General features: G+C 43.5%; 1 protein-coding gene across 6 annotated transcripts; it reads right to left on the bottom strand.

The window, feature by feature from the left end:
- Nucleotides 1-160: 160 nt before the first annotated feature.
- On the bottom strand, nucleotides 161-16586 carry smad4a (SMAD family member 4a). 6 transcript variants are annotated; one of them, XM_014129911.2, is made up of 12 exons: nucleotides 16294-16586; nucleotides 15518-15927; nucleotides 15115-15289; nucleotides 14975-15004; nucleotides 14664-14870; nucleotides 14216-14353; nucleotides 10636-10743; nucleotides 10308-10358; nucleotides 8598-8781; nucleotides 8197-8365; nucleotides 1899-2037; nucleotides 161-1493 (listed from the first exon to the last, which is right to left on the bottom strand). In XM_014129911.2, exons 2-12 carry the CDS (start codon nucleotides 15755-15757, stop codon nucleotides 1282-1284), a joined length of 1653 nt encoding a protein of 550 aa, XP_013985386.1. In that variant the 5' UTR covers nucleotides 15758-15927; nucleotides 16294-16586; the 3' UTR covers nucleotides 161-1281. The 6 variants fall into 6 exon arrangements, with proteins under 6 accessions (XP_013985386.1, XP_013985389.1, XP_045545733.1 ...); XM_014129914.2 differs by having other exon boundaries at nucleotides 16384-16585; XM_045689777.1 differs by having other exon boundaries at nucleotides 16213-16574.
- Between the last annotated feature and the right edge of the window lie 1493 nt (nucleotides 16587-18079).

Below are 18079 nucleotides of genomic sequence, written 5' to 3'. Positions count from 1 at the left end.
TCGAATCGGCTGGAAATTTACACTACATATTTTTGTCAGAGGCAATAGGACAGCCACCTGCTGCTTAAGTACTCGACTGATGTCTGTTGCGCTGGTGTGTTTCCTCTTATACACCACAGGGAGAACCTTGCTAAGACCAAGCGAAAGAATGAACACCAAACAAATTATACACCATTTTATTTTCATTAATTATGAAGGTAAAGGACGGGCACTGAAGCACGTCTGTCCTTAGCCTACATATTTATCATTTTCTAACTTTAAAACATAAGGCAGAAAAATATAGAATTAAGCAATAAGTCCCAAAGGGGAGTGGTATATGGCCAATATACCACAAATCCCTGAGGTGCCTTATTGCTGTTACCAACATAATTAGAACAGTAAACAAGTCGTTTTGTGGTATATTGTCTCATATTACGGCTTTCAGCATCCAGGGCTCGAACAACACGGTTTGTAATTATAAAGTGACAAGTAGTCCAGGCCCACACAATTGCTGATGTTCTCATAATGCAGTATCTGGTCATAAAAACATGTATTTATTTACAGCTTTCACAATACTGACAGGACTGTCCTTTCATTTGGCATCAATATGGCTTCAGACTTCCTTACCTTTCCTCCAATATCTCCAAGGAATGTTACCACAAGTCAATTCATCAAAGTCATGATTACAGAAATATGAAGTGGAGATAAAAATGTTAACTGAAATGAACACCTGTCGAGGCATCTGAAAACATTGAAGTCCATGAAGTGAACACCATCTGGCCTGGATCCCACTCATCGCTACAAAAGCAGAATATTCTAAGATAAACTACAAATGTATGCGGAAACTACCCCCACACTGCATACCTAAACTAACAACAAGACAACATACTGAAAACAAGCACATGAAAAGCAAACCAATAAAGTGCTTAATTAAGCTAATATACCATTTAAAAAAAAACAGCATTAAAACTCAAATACAGTATATAAAGTGTCATGACATGGCCTTCTGTCAGTCAATGAACAGGATGATATGAGTAGAACAGAATGAAAAGCATCCATGAGTAACGACTGTATATCCTGATTCTGAGGCAAGTAGAAAACAGATTCATGAGCTGGTATCTTCAGAGAAGGAACCCTGGCTGGCTTTGATGCCAGTGGGTAGAAGAAGAAAAAAATAATTCACCCCCCTCTCTCATCCCAGACAGCGTTCAAATGGGCTAGCCTACACAGCATGGGCAGTCAGTCCAGCATGTGGTATTGTCAGTTATAAACAAAGTCAAGTTAGTGTTGCCATTCTATAACTCAGTCCAGGGGCTGGGGGTCAGCGATGGGCATGGTATGCAGCACCTCATCCAGTAGCTGCAGGGCCCGGTGGAGATGGATCTCAATCCAGCACGGAGTCTCCTTGATGCTCTGCCGGGGGTAGTCAGGCCCCCAGCCCTTCACAAAGCTCATCCTCAGGATACACAGCCTGCGCAGGTCGTCCACTCCTATACCTGCCGCCGCAGACAAACCTGGAGGGAGGGGGTTAAAAACAATAGTTACATTTTTTTAATTTAACTAGGCAAGTCAGTTAAGAACAAATTCTTATTTACAATGACAGCCAAACCTGGACGACGCTGGGCCAATTGTGCGCCGCCCTATGGGACTCCCAATCACGGCCGGATGTGATGCAGCCTGGATTCGAACCAGGTACTGCAGTGACGCCTCTTAGACCGCTGCGCCACTCGGGAGCCCAGTTAGAGGGTAGTACTACATATTTGATAGAATGATTCACTACCTATATAGAGTTACACGTCTAAGGCAGTGCACACATTTTGCCATTTCTGTAAGGTTCTGAGCTGCTTGGAGACAAGACAGATGGATATATTGCTTGGCAGACAGGTTAAAGGATGAATAGTGTGAAAAGAGAGACTCACTGATGGCGGGGGCGATGCCTCCTACAGAGCCAGGCCCGGGGATGTTTCCAGCCACTGCTGCTGCCTGTGCTGCGGCTGCCGCCTGTGCTGTGGCTGCCTGCTGCTGCATCTGCCTGTGGCACTGGCGCAGGTCAAACACCTGCACAGCACACAGAGAGAACAGGGAAGGTTAGGGACTACACACAACGGGGCAGACCACACACATTTTCCGACAAGATAGAACTGCCAAAGGGGGCGGAGTTGCAATCTACTGCAGAGATAGCTTGCCGAGTTCTGTCATACTATCCAGGTCTGTGCCCAAACAATTTGAGCTTCTACTTTTAAAAATCTACCTTTGCAGAAACAAGTCTCTCACCGTTGTCACTTGCTATAGACCACCTTCTGCCCCCAGCTGTGCCCTGGACACCATATGTGAATTGATTGCCCCCATCCATCTTCAGAGCTCGTGCTGTTAGGTGACCTAAACTGGGACATGCTAAACACCCCGGCCATCCTACAATCTAAGCTTGATGCCCTCAATCTCACACAAATTATCAATAAACCTACCAGGCACAACCCCAAATACGTAAACTCGGATATCATCCTAACCATCCTGCCCTCCAAATACACCTCTGCTGTCTTCAACCAGGATCTCAGTGATCACTGCCTCATTGCCTGCGTCCGTAATGGGTTTGCGGTCAAACGGCCACCCCTCATCACTGTCAAACACTCCCTAAAACACTTCAGCGAGCAGGCCTTTCTAATCGACCTGGCCCGGGTATCCTGGAAGGATATTGACCTCATTCCGTCAGTAGAGGATGCCTGGTTATTCTTTAAAAGTGATTTCCTCACAATCTTAAATAAGCATGCCCCATTCAAAAAATGTAGAACCAGGAACAAATATAGCCCTTGGTTCACTGCAGACCTGACTGCCCCTGACCAGCACAAAAACATCCTGTGGTGTACTGCATTAGCATCGAATAGCCCCCGCGATATGCAACTTCTCAGGGAAGTTAGGAACCAATATACACAGGCAGTTAGGAAAGCAAAGACTAGCTTTTTCAAACAGAAATTTGCATCCTGTACCACAAACTCCAAAAAGTTCTGGGACACTAAAGTCCATGGAGAATAAAAACACCTGGACCCCTACAAATCAGCCGGGCTAGACAATCTGGACCCTCTCTAAAATTATCCGCCGAAATTGTTGCAACCCCTATTACTAGCCTGTTCAACCTCTCTTTCGTATTGTCTGAGATCCCCAAAGATTGGAAAGCTGCCGCGGTCATCCCCCGGGGGAGACACTCTAGACCCAAACTGCTACAGACCTATACAGCAGTGAGGGAAAAAAGTATTTGATCCCCTGCTGATTTTGTACGTTTGCCCACTGACAGAGAAATGATCAGTCTATAATTTTAATGGTAGGTTTATATGAACAGTGAGAGACAGAATAACAACAACAAAAAAACACATGTAAAAATGTTATAAATTGATTTGCATTTTAATGAGGGAAATAAGTATTTGACCCCTCTGCAAAACATGACTTAGTACTTGGTGGCAAAACCCTTGTTGGCAATCACAGAGGTCAGACGTTTCTTGTAGTTGGCCACCAGGTTTGCACACATCTCAGGAGCGATTTTGTCCCACTCCTCTTTGCAGATCTTCTCAAAGTCATTAAGGTTTCGAGGCTGACGTTTGGCAACTCGAACCTTCAGCTCCCTCCACAGATTTTCTATGGGATTAAGGTCTGGAGACTGGCTAGGCCACTCCAGGACCTTAATGTGCTTCTTCTTGAGCCACTCCTTTGTTGCCTTGGCCGTGTGTTTTGGGTCATTGTCATGCTGGAATACCCATCCACGACCCATTTTCAATGCCCTGGCTGAGGGAAGGAGGTTCTCACACAAGGTTTGACGGTACATGGCCCTGTCCATCGTCCCTTTGATGCGGTGAAGTTGTCCTGTCCCCTTAGCAGAAAAACACCCCCAAAGCATAATGTTTCCACCTCCATGTTTGACGGTGGGGATGGTGTTCTTGGGGTCATAGGCAGCATTCCTCCTCTTCCAAACACGGCGAGTTGAGTTGATGCCAAAGAGCTCCATTTTGGTCTCATCTGACCACAACTTTCACCCAACATCATTCAGATGTTCATTGGCAAACTTCAGACGGGCATGTATATGTGCTTTCTTGAGCAGGGGGACCTTGCGGGCGCTGCAGGATTTCAGTCCTTCACGGCGTAGTGTGTTACCAATTGTTTTCTTGGTGACTATGGTCCCAGCTGCCTTGAGATCATTGACAAGATCCTCCCGTGTAGTTCTGGGCTGATTCCTCACCGTTCTCATGATCATTGCAACTCCACGAGGTGAGATCTTGCATGGAGCCCCAGGCTGAGGGAGATTGACAGATCTTTTGTGTTTCTTCCATGTGCGAATAATCGCACCAACTGTTGTCACCTTCTCACCAAGCTACTTGGCGATGGTCTTGTAGCCCATTCCAGCCTTGTGTAGGTCTACAATCTTGTCCTTGACATCCTTGGAGAGCTCTTTGGTCTTGGCCATGGTGGAGAGTTTGGAATCTGATTGATTGATTGCTTCTGTGGACAGGTGTCTTTTATACAGGTAACAAGCTGAGATTAGGAGCACTCCCTTTCAGAGTGTGCTCCTAATCTCAGCTCGTTACCTGTATAAAAGACACCTGGGAGCCAGAAATCTTTCTGATTGAGAGGGGGTCAAATACTTATTTCCCTCATTAAAATGCAAATCAATTTATAAAATTTTTGACATGCGTTTTTCTAGATTTTTTTGTTGTTATTCTGTCTCTCACTGTTCAAATAAACCTACCATTAAAATTATAGAGTGATAATTTCTTTGTCAGTGGGCAAACGTACAAAATCAGCAGGGGATCAAATACTTTTTTCCCCTCACTGTAGATCTATCCTACCCTGTCTTTCTAAGGTCTTCGAAAGCCAAGTTAACAAACAGATCACCGACCATTTCGAATCCCACCGTACCTTCTCCGCTATGCAATCTGGTTTTCGAGCTGGTCATGGGTGCACCTCAGCCAGCTCAAGGTCCTAAACGATATCATAACCGCCATCGATAAGAGACAATACTGTGCAGCTGTATTCATCGACCTGTCCAAGGCTTTCGACTCTGTCAATCACCACATTCTTATCGGCAGACTCAACAGCCTTGGTTTCTCAAATGACTGCCTCGACTGGTTCACCAACTACTTCTCTGCTAGAGTTCAGTGTGTCAAACCGGAGGGCCTGTTGTCCGGACCTCTGGCAGTCTCTATGGGGGTGCCACAGGGTTCAATCCTCGGGCCGACTCTTTTCTCTGTATACGTCAATGATGTCGCTCTTGCTGCTGGTGATTCTCTGATCCACCTCTACGCAGACGACACCATTCTGTATACTTCTGGCCCTTCTTTGGACACTGTGTTAACTAACCTCCAGACGAGCTTCAATGCCATACATCTCTCCTTCCGTGGCCTCCAACTGCTCTTAAATGCAAGTAACACTAAATGCATGCTCTTTAATCGATCGCTGCCCACACCTGCCCGCCCGTCCAGCATCACTACTCTGGACGGTTCTGACTTGTGGACAACTACAAATACCTAGGTGTCTGGTTAGACTGTAAACTTTCCCTCCAGACTCACATTAAGCATCTCCAATCCAAAACTAAATCTAGAATCGGCTTCCTATTTCGCAACAAAGCAAATCCTTCACTCATGCTGCCAAACATACCCTCGTAAAACTTACTATCCTACCAATCCTAGACTTCGGCGATGTCATTTATAAAATAGCCTCCAACACTACTCAGCAAACTGGATGTAGTCTATCACAGTGCCATCCGTTTTGTCACCAAAGCCCCATATGCTACCCACCACTGCGACCCGTTTGCTCTCGTTGGCTGGCCTCGCTTCATATTCGTCACCAAACCCACTGGCTCCAGGTCATCTATAAGTCTTTGCTAGGTAAATCCCCGCCTTATCTCAGCTCACTGGTCACCATAGCAGCACCCACCCGTAGCACGCGCTCCAGCAGGTATATTTCACTAGTCACCCCCAAAGCCAATTCCTCCTTCGGCCGCCTTTCCTTCCAGTTCTCTGCTGCCAATGACTGGAACGAACTGCAAAAATCACTGAAGCTGGAGACTCATATCTCCCTCACTAGCTTTAAGCACCAGCTGTCAGAGCAGCTCACAGATCACGACACCTGTACATAGCTCATCTGTAAATAGCCCATCCAACTACCTCATCCCCATACTGTTATTTATTTTGCTTCTTTGCACCCCAGTATCTCTACTTGCACACTCATCTTCTGTACATCTACCATTCCAGTGTTTAATTGCTATATTGTAACTATTTCGCCAATATGGCCTATTTATTGCCTTACCTCCCTTATCCTACCTCATTTGCACACACTGTATACAGACTTTTTCTATTGTATTATTGACTGTATGTTTGTTAATTCCATGTGTAACTCTGTTTTGTTGATTGTGTCGCACTGCTTTGCTTTATCTTGGCCAGGTCGCAGTTGTAAATGAGAACTTGTTCTCAACTGGCCTACCTGGTTAAATAAAGGTGAAATAAAATAAAAAAGAGGGGATAGGGATTCAACTACAGATGGGCAACTGAAATAATTTCACTATTCAAATAATATATTATGAAATGTAATATCCGGATAGTCGAAATACATGGGTTTTTTTGTACTTATTGTCTTTAACCTGAGCGGTGGCGCTCTGCTGTTGCAGCAGGGGGAGGGGCCGGTGTGTTTGGGACGCAGGAATGCAGGACAAGCAGAGAGAGATGTAGAATGTATCAAAGCCGACTCATGCTAGTTAGAAAACTTCTAGCTACCATAGATTATTTATCATCCCATCTGATAGTACTGGTCTTGACTGCAGGTCTTGACTGCATCGATTACAGCAGTTTCCCAACTCCAGTACCCCCACAACAGCACACGTTTGTTGCAGCCCCGGACAAACATACCTGATTTAATTAATCAAATGGCTTGATGATTAGTTGACAAGTTGAATCAGGTGTGCTTGTCCACAGCTACAATAAAAATGCATACTGTAGGGGAAAGTTTTCCATTTTAATTTACCGGACATTAGAGAAGTCTGCCGGACCCTTATGCATTGGGTGCGTAATCTTTAGGGTGTCCACCCGCGGTGCTCAGAATGACAGAAATCCCATGTAGATTATGGTAATTCTTATTAACAGAACATGCAAGTCGAGGATGCAACAATGTGCAGTCCTTACCGAATTCTGATGTGCAGAATTCAGTAAGAAGTTGGTTTTTAGATATGACCCATTTTATTGGTCAGCTTGTCGAGGTAGAACTAGCCTATTCCAAACAGACTCCGGGACAGTTGTGGGAAGATAGAAGCCAAATTCATACAACCAGTAGGACTAGGTTACATTTTTTTTTTCAAGTTAAAAAGCAAATGAGTCAGATGCAACAGATCAGAAAGTTTAGCTTAAAATGTTGCTAAACTATTCTTCACATTATTAAGCACAGCAATGTGCACAAGGCATTAGACTATGCGCAAATGTTTGATCCATAATGCAATTAGCGGGAAAACACAGTTGTCAAAAGGGCACCGCACATGCAAACAGTTTCATGTGACAGAGATGAAAATATCCATAGCTGCGGGAAGTAGAGGTGCGGCACCCCCTGAAAAATCAGTTTTTAATACAAGAATAATGCCTTTGAATGAATAAAGTCCCGCTTCGATTGGCCGACAAAAATACAAATATATTTGGAAGCTACTGAGCGTGCATGTCATAAGAACTACATTCAAACATTTGTTGTTTATTACATCTAATGTCATGGTATATCCCGGTATGTAATAATGTCACGTGGATAATCAAATTTAGCTTTTTAACTTTTAAAACTGGCCTTATTTGTATCTTCTCAAAAATGAATACTAAAGTCAGTTCAAATTTTTGAATAACTGTGCTCATCCAAAGGTTCAACGGTCTAAAACGTAAGGATTTTAACCAGTTTTGAGAACAATCAACCTTACCAAGCTGTCAAATAACCACTGAGACACAATGCATGAAAATAATACAGATCAAAAACATGTCCTTGTTTACTTAGGGATGCCATTCCTCAGCAGTGAGTCTGTGGGCTGTGATATCAAATGTATATGTCATATGCACAGAATACGCATAGTGTGTACACAGTAGAGTGACATGTTCACTTGCAGGTACCCCTCTCAACTACACGACAAAAATAAGAATAGAAGTAATTCAAATAATAAAAATAGTACAAAATAAAAGCTCAATGGAATACAATAAAAATATAATATCTCACCTTGATGTAGGCGCTGGGGTAGATCTTGTGCACTGCATCTCCTGGGGCACGTCCTGCCTCCCTGTCCAAGTAATAACTCTGCACAAACACTGCATGATCGCTAAGGCAACGCACCCACACGTCCCCTTCCCCTTTACACTCCAGCTGCACCCCTTTACCAATGTGAAGTCTATAGAGCCAGGAAGAAAGGAGGGAAGAGAAGCAAACAGAGAGACAGTATATGACAAGATATATCTTTTTTTTTTTTATCTGCCTAAAAAAATACTTTATATTGCTATGGTACACTAATAGTCTTCCAAAAATATGAATGATATAAAAAACTGAAGGGAGTGGCAGGCACTCTGCTTAGCCACTTCATTTCGCAAAGACATTAAATCCTTCCTTTTTCTATGGTAGAGTACCTGGCTCTCTCGATTGCCTCTGTCCTGTGGACGTTGCTGAGCTGACCCAGGCAGAAGCGGTCCCCTCCTGAGGGATCCACGTACCCATCCACAGTCACCGTGGGGCAGCTGGCTGGAACCTTGAACGTCTCCCCAACCTGAACATCCATTTCAAAGTAGGCAATGGAACACCAGTAGTCAGGGGCTGGAATAGAACGAAAGAATCACCATCAATTGGTCTCGGTCTCTATACCCTCTACAGTGCCTTCAGAAAGTATAAATACGCCTTGATTATGTCCATATTGTGTCGTGTTACAAAGTAAGATTAAAATGGATTTAATTGTCTTTTTTTGTCAACAATTTACATAAAATACTCTAATGTCAAAGTAGAATTTTATTTTTTATGTATGGAAAATAAAAACACTTAATCTTCATTAGATAAGTATTCAACCCCCTGAGTCAATACATGTTAGAGTCACCTTTGGCAGCTGTAGGTCTTTCTGGGTAACTCTCGAAGAGCTTTGCACACCTGGATTGTACAATATTTGCCCATTATTCTTCAAAATAATTCTTCAAGCTCTATCAAGTTGGTTGTTGATTATTACTAGACAGCCATTTTCAAGTCTTGCCATAGATTTCCAAGCCGATTCAAGTCAAATTTGTAACTAGGCTACATTCAATGTCTTCTTTGTAAGCAACAACTGCAGTGTATAGTCCTTGCCAATGAGAAGCATACCCATAACATAATGCAGCCACCACCATGCTTGAAAATATGAAGAGTGGTACTAAGTGATGTGTTGTGTTGGATTTGCCCCAAATATAACGCCTCGTATTCAGGACAAATAATTACATTTCTTTGCCACATTTTTTGCAGTATTACTTTAGTGCCTTGTCGCAAACAGGATGCATCTTTTGGAATATTTTTATTCTGTATAGGCTTCCTTCTTTTCACTCTGTCATTTGTTAGCATTGCGAAATAACTACAATGTTGTTGATCCATCCTCAGTTTTCGCCTACCACAACCATGAAACTCAAACTGTTTTAAAATCACCACTGGCCTCATGCTTAAAACCTTTAACGGTTTCCTTCCTCTCCAGCAACTGAGTTAGGAAGGGCGCTTGTATCTTTGTAGAAACTAGGTTCATTGACACCATCCAAAATGTAATTAATAACTGCACCATGCTCAAAGGGATATTCAATGTCTGCTTCTTTTTTACCCATCTACCAATAGGTGCCCTTCTTTGCAAACCATTGGAAAACCTCCCTGGTCTTTGTGGTTGTGCTTGAAATTCACTGCTCGACTGAGGGACCTTACAAATAATTGTATGTGTGGGGTTCAGAGATTAGGTAGCCATTAAAAAAATCATGTTAAACACTATTGCACACAGAGAGAGTGCAACTTATTATGTGACTTGTTATGCACATTTGTACTCCTGAACTTTAAGCTTGCCATAACAGAGGGGTTGAATACTTATCGACTCAAGACATTTCAGCTTTTCATTTGTTTTAAAAAAGATGTAAAAACATAATTCCACTATGACATTATGGGGTGTTGTGTGTAGGCCAGTGACAAACATCTAAATGTAATCAATTTTAAATGTAGGCTGTAACACCGCAAAATGTGGAATACGTCAAGGGGTGTGAATACTTTCTGAAGGCCCTGTATTTCACACCTCATGCCGGATCAGATGGGGACACATACTCTCTGATTAACGTTGCACACAGACTCACCAGGGTGATTGGAGATGGTGGGCTGGAATGCAATCTCATTGTGCGAGAGCCCTGGAAGAGAATGGCAGGTAAATAAGACAACAATCCAGAGAATGGTGCTGTTTGTACTGCTCGTGCTAAATGAACAAAAAATGTATGTTGAATGGCATAAGTACAAATTCACATAATTTCTGGAAAATTGCTCTTTCATTTCACAAGACCATAATCTTTGTTACATGAATTCAATGTTAGCTTGTTGCTTTGTGGGAGATAACATATGTTAGGCTCAGATGTTGGCGGCAGCACCACTAGCTGTATACCCAGAGAGGGGGCCAACAGAGCCACTCACAGTAGTGTGGGGTGTTGGGCATGGGTTGGTGGTGCTGCAGGTGCCCATTCTGGTGGTGAGGCACTGGGGGGGAGAAGTTCCCGTTTCTCAGCCAGCCTGAGGTGGCACCTGAAAGCAGAACAATCACCTGTTGCGTCAGACCATCAATATAGCAAGAAAAGACCTAGCTTTGAACTAAACACAACTCGCAATCACACTCGACACATACATAGGTTACAGTCACAGGGGTGAGAGGAATTCTATAACTGACCGAGGAGGAATGAACCCACCGGAGATGCAATGTGGTAATGCTGAAAAGCTTTTTTGAGAGAAGAAAAATGTTGAGAACGTCCAGGTTCTGAGAAGTTAATAGGGTTACTGTGAAAAGCAGCAGGGAGGAAATATGAGGGCTGTTATGGTATATGGAGGGCGGGTAAATGTGAGCGCTACCTGTAATGGTTGCTTGTAAGTGCAGGTCATTTCTGTAATTGCTAATAGCATAGGCAGTGAGAGTTATATTTAGGCTGATGAATGCAGGTGCCCACTCCCTTTAAAGGTCAACTTGCCCTTAGAATCAACTTCTCTGGTTTTAAATGGCCTATGTGGCATCAATATAAGTCAAAAACACACATCTGTGTCAAAATTGACTACAAAGTGGAAATATGCTCATTTTGGTCCTAAATTCAGTCTCGTACAAAGTCAGTCTTGTACTGAGTTTTGTAAGTCAGTTCGTCACGACTTACTGGAGGGTTGGGGGTATGAATTATGATCATGCCCACTTGCTCAGTGCACACTAACACAAGAGAAGCAGCTGTGCTGACTGTGCTCAGCTGTGTGCTCTATATGATCATATAGCCAGAACCTCCAGACAGTGAGATGGACCTGGGCTGTGTTCACTACTTGTTTACGTTCTGGCACATTCAATTGAATGGAAACGGTGCGGTACTGAACGACCAGTTGAAAAACTAGGAGGGGTTGGGTTGTGGAACGCTGTCAGCGTGGCCACTGCCCTTTAAATACATCACTTATTGCCTCAAGCCACGCCCACCAAACGGGAGCAAACGTACCTCAAAGTCTGCAGTAGAACGTACAAGAACGGTTTGGGGAAACGTGTCGTTCAGTACATACCGTTACGCAACATAGTAAATGTTCAAGCAAACTGAACGCACCTCTGGGCCCGGTTTCCCAAAAACATCATATGGCTAAGTTCATCATTAGAACCTTAGTAGGGGCATCATTACATCTCTGTGGTGTTTCCCAAAACCAGCGTAACTAAAGCTGCACTTGTTATTTATTGACTGCCTCAGACCACTCGTAGATTAGATAAAGATCTCCGCTAAACATAAAATCAAGAGGTTTGTCTGACTGAAGGCTGATAACTTCTGAACAGGGTTGACTACAAAGTCGCCAAAGTCTTTACAATGGTTACAAAAAAGTGAAGGATGACAAGATGCTTCAAATGAAAACCAAGATGACTGCATTAAAATATATTTAGGCTACGTGGGCCAAATATATATATATATATATATATATATTTCAGTCAATTTCATGTTCAATCAATTGAGTACTATTGTGCCAATAGGTTACTGTCAATTTTTTTGCCTCAATATATTTGCTGGGTAGCCTTGCATAATAAGCCGCCTTGATATTTATAGCTATAGGTGATAGCGCTCTAGAAACTGATCTGTCATCATTATTGTGAAGTAATAATGTTAAAAGGTAAGGTTAGAATGAATAAAGCTGATCTGAGAGCAGTGATGGTTTTATTTTCTATCCTATAAGTATCTAACAACGCACTTAAAGAACGTTCTCTGCATGGTGTTTTGGGATATGCACGTTACATCTTCGGCCGTTGTAGGAACAATGCATCGTTAAAACAAGTGATGCCCCATATACACAATGTGACGTATTTAATTTAAGCAATAAGACACGAGGGGGTGTGCTATATGGCCAATATATTTTTCCATCAACTGTTGTGTCGTCAGCGAACTTAATGATGCCGTTGGAGTCGTGCTTGGCCACGCCGTCGTGGGTGAACAGGGAGTACAGGAGGGGCCCCGGTGTTGAGGATCAGCTTGGCAGGCATTGCCGCCTACCCTTACCACCTGGGGGCGGCCCGTCAGGAAGTCCATGATCGAGTTTCAGAGGGAGGTGTTTAGTCCCAGGATCATTAGCTTAGTGACGAGCTTTGTGGGCACTATGGTGTTGAATGCTGAGCTGTAGTCAATGAACAGCATTCTCACATTGGTGTTCCTTTTGTCCAATTGGGAAAGGGCAATGTGGAGTGCGATGGAGATTGCGTCATCTGTGGATCTGTTGGGGCAGTATGCAAATTGGAGTGGGTCTAGGGTATCCGGGATGATGGTGTTGATGTGAGCCATGACCAGCCTTTCAAAGCACTTCATGGCTACCAACGTGAGTGCTACAGGGCAGTAGTTATTTAGGCAGGTTACCTTCGCTTTCTTGGGAACAGGGACTATGGTGGTCTGCTTGAAACATGTAGGTATTACAAACTCGGTCAGGAAGAGGTTGAAAATGTCAGTGAAGTCACTTGCCAGTTGGTCCACACATGCTCTGTGTACATGTCCTGGTAATCCATCTGGCCCCACGGCCTTGTGAATGTTGACCTGTATAAAGGTCTTGCTCACATCGACTACGGAGTGCATTATCACACAGTCGTCCGGAACAGCTGGTGCTCTCATGCATGCTTACCTCGAAGCGAGCATAAAAGGCATTTAGCTAATCTGGTAGGCTTGCTTCGCTGGGCAGCTCGCGACTGGGTTTCCCTTTGTGATCTGTAATACTTTGCAAGCCTTGCCACATCCGACGAGGGTGAGGGAGAGCTTTGTATGCATCTCTGTGTGTGAAGTAAAGGTGTTCTAGAGTTTATTTTCCTCTGGTTGCACATTTGACATGCTGGTAGAAATTAGGTAAAACAGATTTAAGTTTGCCCGCATTAAAGTCCCCGGCGCATTTTCTTGTTTACTAATGGCCTTATACAGCTCGTTGAGTGCGGTCTTAGTGCCAGTATCGGTTTGTGGTGGTAAATAGACAGCTATGAATAATATAGATGAAAACTCTTGGTAGATAAGTGTGGTCTACAGCTTATCATGAGGTACAATTCCTCAGGCGGGCAATACCTCGAAGACTTCTTTAATATTAGACATCACGCACCAGCTGTTATTGACAAATAGACCCCCCTACCCCTTGTCTTACCAAACGTGCCTGCTCTGTCCTGCCGATGCACGGAAAACCCAGCCAGCTCTATATTAGCCATGTCGTCATTCAGCCACGACTTGGTGAAACATAAGATATTACAATTTTTCATGTCCCGTTGGTAGGATAGTCTCAATCGTAGATCATCCAGTTTATTTTCCAGTGATTGCACGTTGGCCAATAGAACGGATGGTAAAGGCAGTTTACCCACTCGCCAATGAATTCTCACAAGGCACCCGACCTCCGCCCCTCTTTTCTTCACACGAATGACGGGAATTTGGGCCTGGTCTCGGGGAAGCAGTATATCCTTCCTGTCGGATTCATTAAAGAAAAGTATTGTATCTGGTATTGTATTAAATTTGGAGGGCTGAGTGTGGGTGCTTACTGTGATGGTATGTGGCGCTCTGTGCCAGGGGATAGCCATTCTGCTGTGAGCTCTGTCCCTGTGCTGGGCCTGGCCCTGAGGATAGCTTCCGCAGACCTTCACTGCTATGGCTCCCTGACAGAAGGCTACTGGACTGGGCTATAGGGACAGAAACATGACAGGCCAGGGTGGGTATGGAAAACATATAAGCACACACAGCCAAACACACATACATACATACATACATACATACATACATACACCACGATACAGACACACACACAAACAAAAGTGATCAGGAATGACACATCTGAAAAACTTCTCAGCGTGACCTTGACTTGGGGTATGAGGGATCCACTATGTCATGTATTTATGTCAGAAGCTTATTCACCACAAAATGAAACTTTACATTTAAAGGGAGTAATGAACTACAAGACAGGGGACGGTTAAACACAACACATTGTCTCACTTGAAGCTCCAGCAGCGAGGCTGGAGAAGGCAGAGGTGGAGGCTGAGCTGCTGCCCTCAGGGGGAGGGAGCAGGGCCGGGCTGCTGAACGACTCCTGGGGACCCCCTGGTCTGGAGGGTTGGTGCTGGATGGTCTGATGGTGGCCGTCCGCACCGGAGTGAGATGGCTGGTTCTCAAATTCATACTCATCTTTGACCATGAGTGTGCCTGGTAGGGCAGGTAGGGTGAGAGGGTCGAGGTTTTGGGGAACTTCACTTTAATCCTCCATTGTGAACTGCAAATTACTAGTACAGAGCGAGAGCCTCCCTTACCTGAGCTTGAAAGAGTCAGTCCTGAAAGGTCTGTGAAGAGAAGTAGAAGGACACAAATGAGATCCAACTTAGAATTCAAAGGAAAAGTCAGAGGTGATAAACAACAGTATTCAAGAGAGGAGAAAATAAATCCCACTCACCAATCCCTGGTGATACCACCCTCTCGTAGTGGTACGGGTTAACACACACGTTGTCAGCTTTGAGGTCAAAAGCAAACTGGCAGTATTTCACATGCTTCAGTTCATTTTTGTGCAGGTCAGGCCACCGCCACAGTCTTGCATAGATCACATGGGGGAAGCCTTTACGCCCCGCAACCTGAGAGCAGAGATGAGAAGACAAGAGTTATGAACACAGTACAGCAGTCCTGTAATGCAAGTGTAATATCTCCTCCCTATCACCAAGGTGGAATTCATTAGGCACCAAAGGGACTGAAACAGGGAGGGACGATATGAACTTGTCCAATAAGAAATGCTCTTTTTCATTTTAAGTTTCAAAATGTTTTACTACGGGATGCCCTAATGAATGACCAAGCTACCCCATTACCTGCAGGCGTCCATCCAGGGTGCGCTGTATGGTGACACACTTGCTGGGGTGAGCTCCGTTGGTGGTGATGGCTGTGATTAAAGAATCTAGCTCATCTTTCTTCTCCTTCAGTTTCTTAACAAGGCTCTCAATGGCTCGCTTGGCGAAGGTCTCGCTCTCTCCACCCTGTCTGTGGCACATCAGGCTGTGCACGATGCTCAGACAAGCGTCATTGCTTGTGGGGGTGTTTGTGATCGACATTTTGCTCACCGTTCCACAGTCTCTATTACTTGGGAGTTCAATCTTAAGGAGGCTTCCAGTTCAGTCCTCACTCCAGATCAATGAGTCAAAAACACATTTTCTGAAACCTTTTGCCAGGGTTAGAATGGAATGTGTCCCCTTCACTCTACTGGTGGGGTGTACAGGACAGACTGCAGTGAGGGAGAAAGAAAATAACAACATTAGAGCACTACCGTACTATCAATTCACTGGCAGCAAATTAATAATGCCATCATGTTTAGTTAGCTAGCAAGCAAACGTTAGCATCACAAACTTAGCTAGCTACTTTCCTACACAGTCTTAGCTAGTTAGTTACACAAATATGACTTACAAAAGCTAACTAGTTTGCATACCCAGCTAACTAGCTATGGTTAACATTTACATATGTAACAGCTAGCTACAGTAGTAGGCTCGCTTAAAATCAAAAAATGACGTGCCCGTGTGGTTAAGTTGTAGCTAATTGTCAGTGTAGCTAAATTACAATTTTTTTTAAATGCTAATACTTTCTCGTAGCAAACCTAAAATGTTATTATCGTTGAACTAGTTAGCTTGCTAGCCGACAACAAAACCAGTGTTCTTTGAATCGAAGTTCGAGCCAATAACGTTACTTGACAATCTTCTAATTATGACATATGACTCTTTGATGTTTCTCAATTGTGCCAGTGGCGAAACAAGACAAACATGGTCGCAATATACTGACTGGTAAACAATGCTAAAGTGCTAGCTACGAAAATAAACAATTCCCTCTCTCCCTGCAACGCCCTCGCGACTCCAGTGCAAATGTGCATTGCTCCAGTGCTACTCATGTCAGCAGGGGGAGCATGTTCTGTGAGTCAGCTTTGCTCGAGTTCAGAAAACCAGGCTGGGCGGCAAAAAAATTGGCCCTAGGGCTGATAAGGTCCGTTTTGATTTCTTGTCGGTGTGTTCATTCTGTTTTCCATTCATGACAAACACATGTCATTTATAAAATATCAATGTAATTTTCACTTGCAGCTGTCCTTCAAACTCATGTAGAAGTATTCATAAATCCCATCAATGAGGTCTGAAAAACCAAGATGTGCCTTCATGAGTCAATCTCTGCTCCTGGTTTATAACCTACAACTGTAATTAGTTTCCAAGTAAATGTACCATGTACCTATGTGCATATCCAACATTCTGGAAATTTCATCTGGCATTTCATTCAACAACACCATATGCCAACCATGTCTTCGTGCTGCAAAACAAATAACGTTTATTTTTCCTCAAGAGAATTCATTTCCACAGGATGCAATAAGTCTACTGAACTTTCACATGCACATCAAATTTACTAAATAAATAACCATCACCTTTCAAGTCATGAATAAATACTCTGAAATAATATCTGTAACAGCTCAATAGCTATTAGGTACAGTATACAGTATAGTTTTGATTAACAAATGCATGGCAGTGAAAAGCAAATCTTGACTGAGAACCAAGTCCAGTTGGTTTAAAAGTTCAGCGTGATTCCATAGAGGTTGTCTCTCCTTCAGTCTGCTGACAGCAGAAGAGGAGTGGTGATGTGACATGTTTTTTTTCCATCTGTACTGCAGGCAAAGCCATGATAAGGGCCCCAGAGTATCCATGCCAGAGAAGGGAAGTGGGAGTGTTTGGGGCCAGGCAGTGGTGAATAGAGAGACTGGCCAGTAAACAGAGGCTGGTTGAGGGGTGTATTGAATGTTCCATAGAGATTGTTGGTGTTGGGGCCCAGGAATCTGACAGCACACTCTCCCTACTGCTCCCCACTTGGAATGGTTTCTCATCCTGAGTGATGGTCTACAAGTCTCCAGGCCCTAACACCTCCTTATCACCAATGCTTGCATTGCATGTGGCTCTAGAAGGATGTGTGATAGTGGGGTGGTAGGGGTGTGAGTCGGACTGAGGCAGATAGATTAATCCATTAATAAGTGGGCAGAAAGGATTTAAACATTAATTTGGTTCCATGGACATGGACAGTATATTATGTATTCAGGAAAAATAACTTTTTTCTGGCAAACTTAATCTATGGCTTTGTACATCATCTGTACCTTTTTGCTTCTGCTTTCTCCAAATGTAGAGGTTTGACATTTTGCAGAGACATAAAGTCATCTGCAATAAAAAAAAAATCATAACACCTTCTAAATTGTTTACCCTTTGATTTCACATTCTCTGACCTGATATGACACTCCTCTTGAAAGGTTTTAATATTTTTTTTTTAATTTACTAAAATATATATATATTTTTTTTTATATATACCAAATACAAACAACCACTTACAGATGCATGCAAACAACGACTACATCTCCACTG

Source organism: Salmo salar, chromosome ssa01 (genome assembly GCF_905237065.1).
Source record: "Salmo salar chromosome ssa01, Ssal_v3.1, whole genome shotgun sequence".
NCBI lineage: Eukaryota > Metazoa > Chordata > Actinopteri > Salmoniformes > Salmonidae > Salmo > Salmo salar.
Note: the sequence above shows the minus strand (reverse complement) of the source record. Positions and strands in the feature narration are given on the sequence as shown.